The sequence below is a fragment of the Zonotrichia leucophrys genome, chromosome 26 (assembly GCF_028769735.1).
Source record: "Zonotrichia leucophrys gambelii isolate GWCS_2022_RI chromosome 26, RI_Zleu_2.0, whole genome shotgun sequence".
Classification (NCBI taxonomy): domain Eukaryota; kingdom Metazoa; phylum Chordata; class Aves; order Passeriformes; family Passerellidae; genus Zonotrichia; species Zonotrichia leucophrys.
The window spans coordinates 1,925,911-1,932,916 of record NC_088195.1 but is presented as its reverse complement, the minus strand read 5'-3'; the positions used below and the strand labels follow the sequence as shown (position 1 = coordinate 1,932,916).

Sequence of the window (7,006 nt, the reverse complement as noted above, 5' to 3'; positions counted from 1 at the left end):
AGGGGGACGGGGAAAGTGAAAGGAACAGGGACAGGGATGGGGACAGGTACAGGTACAGGGACCGGGAAAGGAACAGGGACAGGGACAGGGAAAGGAACAGGGACAGGGAAATGGAAACAGGGACAGGGATGGGGACAGGTACAGGTACAGGGACCGGGAAAGTGAAAGGAGCAGGGACAGGGACAGGGAAAGGAACAGGGACAGACAGAGACAGGGAAAGGGAAAGGAACAGGAACGAGGGTAGGGACAGGGACCTGCGGCTCCCGCAGTGTCACCTGAGGAGGGGCTGCACCCCGGGGGCGGCACAGGAGGGGTCGGGGCCGGGGAAGGAGCGGCGGCATTGCCCGCTCGCTGTCGGTGCCTGGGGGGCTCCCCGCGACCACCGGGGCCGTCCCAAACGGGGCAGAGACCCCCGGGCTGGGCTGGGGGCTCCGTGCTGGCTCTGAACGGCCCGAGCGGGGTTCGTGCCGGGGCTCGGAGGTGGCGGAGCCCAACCGGGGCACCGAACCGGGGCTGCCCGTGGGCACCGGGGCTCTCGGGGGTCACAGAGCCGAACCGGGGCACCGAACCGGGGCTGCCCGCGGGCACCGGGGCTCGCTGCCGCCGCCCCCCCCGGCGGGAGGCGGGTGCGGGGGTGGGGCCTCCGGTGCCCCCCCCCCGTCCCGGGCGGCCCCGGGTCCCCTCCCCGCTCGCTGCTGCCGGCGGGACTTCCTGATCCCGCCGCATTGGCCGCAGGTAGCGCAGCTGTGCGGGACGGGGCACGGACAGACGGACAGAGCCCATGCGGACACTTAGCTGAGCTTCATCCCCCGCCCCCCCGCTCCTCCTCCTCCTCGTCTTCCTCCTCCCTCCCTGCCCGGCTCCCTTCCTGCCCGGCACATGTAAAACTTGTGCGTGGGGCTCCGCTCCCGTCCCGCGGCAGGAGCCGGGCTGGGCTCGTCCTCCCGGCGGAGCAGAGACCCCTCCTCACCCCGGAGCGGGGACACCCCCCGGCTCCGCTGGCCCATGCTGGATTTCGGCCCGGGAAGGTGACTGCGGGAGGAAGCGGCGGTAACCATGAATGAGATGTCGAGTTTCCTGCACATCGGGGACATCGTCTCCCTGTACGCCGAGGGCTCCGTCAATGGATTCATCAGCACCTTGGGGTGAGCCAGGGGCTCCCGGGGCCGCCCCGCGGGGATTCCGGCAGGGACGGGACGGGAAAAGGAGCCGGGAAGCTCCGGGCAGGGACGGGGACAGGAGCCGGGCAGGGGGACAGGCTGTCCCCGGGCTGGCAGGGGCACGATGTGACCCTGCAGGGACCCTCAGCCCCCTTTCCCTGGCCAGAAGCTGCTTCACCCCATTCAGGGCTGGGGAATCAGATGGGTTTGAGCAGCGCGGGGTCGGTGGGGTGAGGACGGGGACATGTGCGGGTGACAGCTGGGCCAGCCGGGGACCCTCCGGGGTCATTCTGTGCTCCCAGCCCTGCCCGGTGTCGCCGGAGGCTGCCGGCCCTGCACGGGCAGTGGCGGCTCCCGCTGTCCCCTCAGTGTCGCACACAGCCGGTGGTCAGCGGGGATCGCTGCAAGGACACCAAGCGGGGCTGGGGGACGGGGCAGTGCCAGCCCCGGGCTGAGGGACAGGGCAGTGCCAGCCCCGGGCTGGGGGACGGGGCAGTGCCAGCCCCGGGCTGAGGCAGCTCCCTGGACGTGGCAGGACGGGCCGGGGATCTCTGCCCAGCCCGGGGACCTGTCCCGTGTCACTCCTGGGCACAGCCAGGCCAGCGATGTCCCCCTGCTCTCCCCGGGAATGTTTGCCCGGGGACAGGGTGGGTGACAGCAGGGCCACCCTGGGGCACGGCTGGGTTTCTCCTTAGGCTTATTCAGGAGCCCAAAGGTGCCCGCAGCCCCGGGCAGGGGGATGTGGGGCCGTGCCAGCTCCTGCCCCACGCTGCTGCGTGTAGGAGAGGCTGAGCTCAGGCAGGAATGCTGACTTGGATGGGATTCCTGGGGCAGGAGCTGCCCGGCTCTATAATCTGCAGTGAATGCACTTGCTCCCACATGCCTGAGCTGCACATACCTGCGCCCACACGCCTTCCCTCAGCCACCACCGGGCACGTGTGGCACTGGGCTGCTGCCCACCGGGGCTCCCTGCACCTGGCTGCCCAGAAATGGGGGCAGAAGTGCCCAGAGCCGCCGTGTGTGCAGGCGCAGTGCCGGGAAGCAGGTCCTGCAGGTGCAGCCTCTCTGTGCCAGCCCTTCCTGCATCCCCAGGGGGGTTTTGGAGAGCTCTCCTTGGAGAGCGGGGGATGCTGAGCTCTCCTCCAGCCCCTTGGAAATGGGGTCTGCAGGAGGCTCTGCAGGGACCAGCGCTGGTTGTTGTCCCTGAAAACTCAATTAGAATTAATGGCTCGTTTTTCAAAGCTCTGATCCCTTTGCAGCTCTGGACCTCACATCCCCCTTTTTGCCAGGTGTTTCTCCAGACTTCCCCAGAAGCAGCTGAGCAGCAGGGCTTGCTTGGGGAGCCTCTTCTCTGTGTCCCAGCACATCTCTGCTGGGCAGCCCCACTTTCCCAGGCTCGGTTCTTTCCCTCCTCCCTCCCGAAATTGTTTTCCCTGGTGCCCTGCGACATGGGAGACCCAACCGCACCTTAAATCACTCCCGCGATAAGGGACCAGGTGACTCACCCGGCGTGCTCCTCCTGCCACCGGGACCTTCCTGAGCTCATTTGCAAGGCAAACAGCTCAGCCAGCCCACGCGGCCGCCCTGCCCCTGCGGAAGCCTTCCTGCCATCCTTCCTTGTGGAGGGGCTGCCTCTGGGCTCTGGCCCTGCAGCGGGATCCTCTCTTTATGGGGTGACCCAGAGTGTCCCCAGGTGTTGATCACCAGTGTCACATTCAGGGTGGCTGCTGTCACATCCCTGTGCGGTCTCCAGGTCGGGGGAGCTTTGCAGCCCCACCTGAGGCTCCTCTGCTCCCCAAATATCTCAGTCGGGCACAAACTCTCCCTTTCATCCCTTCTTTGCTCATGAGCAGCAAAAACATCCCTGGATGGGTGTGGAGCTCAGGGGGAATGCCAAGATAGCCAAACCAGCCCAAACGCTCGGGTCAGCCCAACGCAGAGCCCTGAGAAGGCAGAACCAGGCTCAGAGCTGCTCACAGTGACCCTTGTGAGGCTGGAGGCACGGGATGGGCAGATTGGAGTGGCCAGAAGAGGTTTTGGGGGTGAGGGATTTGCTCGGGAGGATTTTGTGCTGCCCCATCCCTGCCAGGGGCTCCTGGAACCCTTCAGGGGCTCAGAACGGGCGCTGGCAGAGGGGAAGGGTGGGTGACAAACCCAGCTGGGTGCCAGGCAGCTGTTTCAGGTGAAATCACACCTGTACCTGTGCTTGCAGGTGGATTTCGGGGTGGAGATGCACTTGGTTAAAGGGTAACTCCAGCTCTGCCGGGTCAGGATGATCCCGTCCCTGCCGGAGGGAGGAGGAGGAGGAGGAAGCCGAGCCCTCCTGGCACCGGGACAGCACCAAAAAGCTGCATTTTTGTGGCTGCCCTGCTCACTTTGCTTTCTCCTCCCTCCCAGAGGGGGTGACCCGGCTCTACAGCCAACAAGGAGCTCTCATCACCCTCCTCTTCCTCACCTCAGGGTTTGCTGGGCTTTCTATTGGGGTTCTCCTGTGGTTTCCCAGAGAAGAATTCCCTGGACCCTTGACATGCCCGAGCCCCCTTGGCATCATCTGTGCCACATCTGGGGATGGTTTCTGCCCAGCCCAGGGGGCTCCAGCTGTGCACCAACCCCGAGGAAGGCTCGGGAGGGTCGGACTGCATCTCCCAGATTTTGGATGAGCTCCTCCCTTTACCTCGGGGAAGGCTCTGCCTCGCACGGGGCCAAATGCACCATCCCAGGGCCAGGGAATCACTTTGTGCTCGGGCTTTGGAAGCACCAGGAAACCCGGCTGGGGCTAAGAAAGAGCCGGCCAGATGCTCACCCGTGCCTTGAGGGGCTCATCAGGGCTGGATCCCTCCCTTTCTGCTCCCGGAGGGGAATTTGGAATGGCAAAATGACCTTCCATGGGCACATCCCGCCTCCTGCCTCGCTCGGGATCCTCCTCCCGCTGCTCAGACACCGTTTTCCCATTAAAAGGTGCCCTTTGGGGAGCTTCCCTGGCCCATCCCACCGCGGGAATGCCGGTTGTTGTCCCGGCCCCAGCAGCCTCCCAGGTGACTCATGTCCACTCTGTCAGAATCCCCTTTTTTTTTTTTTTTTTTTTCATTATTTTCAGCAGATTTGTAGCTGAGGAATGCTCGCCCAGAGTATCAGTTTAATAAAAAGAACATTTCTTGTTCCTGCCGAGCGTGTAATCCTGGGATTAAAGATGCTGGAAGTGCCTTGAGATCGTTAACTAATTAAGATTTCCAGGCTGGCAGGTCACTCACTGTCTGCAATCCCGCCCGGTGGGGCAGGGGGAGCAGGAGTGGAGGGAGAGGAGAGGCTCCTGTGCTCTTTTCTTCAGTGCTGAAAACAAACCCTCAGGTTTGTCAGGCTGAAAACAAAAGCTCAGGCCTTTCCTCAGAGACCCCCAGCAACAAGAGTGGAGGATTTGGGGGTTTAAATGCCCAGATGAATCTTTCCAATGGAGCCTTTCTGCCTCCATGGATGTGCTGAGGGTCAGGGCTTCACTCCCTGAGCCCCATCCCTGGGTTGGTGTCCTCAGTCCTTGCTGGTTTTTGCTCCCAGGCTCATCCCAAGGGTTTGTTCTGCCCTGGATCCCCCTCAAAAGAACAGAACAGAAACCAAAACTGCCCCTGAGTGACACCAGGGCTGGGCTGGGGCTTTGCATGTCCCCTGTGGTGCTGCAGCTGCTCTGGTTTTTCCTCTTTCCCTCTTTCCCTGCCCTCCCAAGGCTCTGCAACAATCTGGGAATGTCCCTGGCTACTTCCCTGCTGTCCTGACCCAAGGAAAAGGTGTTTGGGCAGCCCCAAACCCCCTGTTTGCAATGCCCTGTCTGCCCACAGCTCATGGGTTTGGGGTTTTTCCAACCTCCCAGGTCTTTGCTCATGGTTTTGAAGCTTCTGCTGCCACCAGGCAAATTGCTTTTCTCCCTTTCTGTGAAACGTGAGGCACAGAAAGCAGCACAGGGGTGTCAGAGCCCGGTGCCAGCCCACGCCTCCTCACAAGGCCACGGCAGCCCCGGGGTCCCCGGGGTCCCCATCCATCAGCACCGAGGCCAAATTCCTCCGTGCCGAGCCAAAGGAATTCTCCCCTCCTCCAGAGAGCGGCTGGGCTGAGGGAAGGAGGCTGGAGCTGCGGCCGGGATGGGTCTGCTCCTGTTTTATCCCTTTGCAGAGCCATCTCCAGCATTTTCGGGTTGTTTGGGGGACACCGAGAATCCCTTGGGGACAGCAGGGACAGCTGTCCCTGCTCCAGGCTGTCCCTGCCCTCCTGTCCCACCATGGTGGAGCGCTGCTGGCCATTCTCACATCCTCCCGAGGATGGGGACACGCTTCTCTCTCTCTCTCTGCAGAGTTCCTCCTGTTTCTGCGGCTTCCCAGGGCTGGGGAAAGCGGCTGAGCGGGTACAGCCTGTCCTGCTGGAGCTCCCAGTTCCCTCCCAGCACAGGCAGCCCCTCGGGGGATGCTCCCCTCTCTGATCCCCCTGCCTGCCGGGCTCTGCTTTGCTGTTCTCCCTAACTCTGAAAAGCAACGTCCCAAAATCACCCCCAGCACCCAAAGCCAAGCCTGTCCCACCCACCCCAAAATCAGCCCCCAGAATCCAAGGCTGAGCCTGTGCCACCCACCCCAAAATCAGCCCCCAGAACCCAAGGCTGAGCCTGTCCCACCCACCCCAAAATCAGCCCCCAGCACCCAAGGCCAAGCATGTCCCACTCACCCCAAAATCACCCCCAGAATCCAAGGCTGAGCCTGTCCCACCCACCCCAAAATCAGCCCCAGCACCCAAAGCCAAGCATGTCCCACTCACCACAAAATCAGCCCCGAGAACCCAAAGCCAAACCTGTGCCACCCACCCCAAAATCACCCCCAGCACCCAAAGCCAAGCATGTCCTATCCACCCCAAAATCAGCCCCCAGAACCCAAGGCTGAGCCTGTCCCACCCACCCCAAAATCAGCCCCCAGAACCCAAAGCTGAGCCTGAGGGATTTTGCTCAATGCTGGGAAAGCAGAGGTGGGCAGGGAGGAGACACAGAGCCTTGATCTGATGGGCAGAGCCTGCAGCTCTGATCAGATAATAATTAATAACTGGGTTTGGGGGCCCCTGCCACCCCCATGCACGGCACCTGCACCCCCGGTGTCCCTGTGGGAAGATAATAATTAATAACTGGTTTTGGGGGGCCCCTGCCACCCCCATGTGTCCCTGTGGGAAGAGTTCCCAGCCAGGGAAGGGGAATTGGTGAATGGAGCTGAACTCCTCCTGTTTTTGCTGGATTAAAAGTGCAATAACAGAGCTGTGTGTGCAGCAGGGAGAGCTGGGCAGGGCAGGGTCCCCTCTGGCACAGGTCACCTTGCAAAGGAGCTGCAGTGACTGCCACAAACCCTCCCTGGTCCCTCAGTGCTGTGCCAGCCCTGTGTGCTCGAGGCAGGGCATGGAATCACCCAGGGAAGCAGTGGGAACTGAGGGAAGGGGGGTTCGGCTCCTGAGGAATATTTATGGGTGGGGAACAGGAGGTGAAGCTTTGGATTTGTCACTCTGGGCCATGACAACCACTGTGCACCCTCAGCCCTGCTGTTCCTGACCCTGCTCCTGCTTTTTGTCCCGCTCAGGCTGGTGGACGATCGGTGCGTGGTGGAGCCGGCAGCTGGAGACCTGGACAACCCCCCCAAGAAATTCAGAGGTGAGGCTGGGGCAGCTCCAGCTCTGGGAGCAGCTCTGGGGCCTGTCCTGGCATTGAGCATCCACCTGGGATGGGGTGGGATCCATGGGATGGGATGGGATGGGGGCACAGCTCTGCCCTGTGCTGCACCCACCTGGGAGGTGCTGACTGCCCCAAGTGCTCAGGGTGCTGCACACTCAGG

The 7,006-nt window shown here is 62.5% G+C and overlaps 1 protein-coding gene across 2 annotated transcripts in view; it reads left to right on the top strand.

The window, feature by feature from the left end:
* The first annotated feature begins 725 nt into the window (after nucleotides 1–725).
* Nucleotides 726–7,006, top strand: part of ITPR3 (inositol 1,4,5-trisphosphate receptor type 3) — a 41,376-nt gene continuing 35,095 nt past the window's right edge. For both annotated transcript variants that reach the window (XM_064732786.1, XM_064732787.1), the window contains exons 1-2: nucleotides 726–1,145; nucleotides 6,755–6,825. In XM_064732786.1, coding sequence (XP_064588856.1) covers nucleotides 1,057–1,145; nucleotides 6,755–6,825 — 160 coding nt within the window. In that variant the 5' untranslated portion in view covers nucleotides 726–1,056. The remainder of the gene's footprint in view (nucleotides 1,146–6,754; nucleotides 6,826–7,006) is intronic.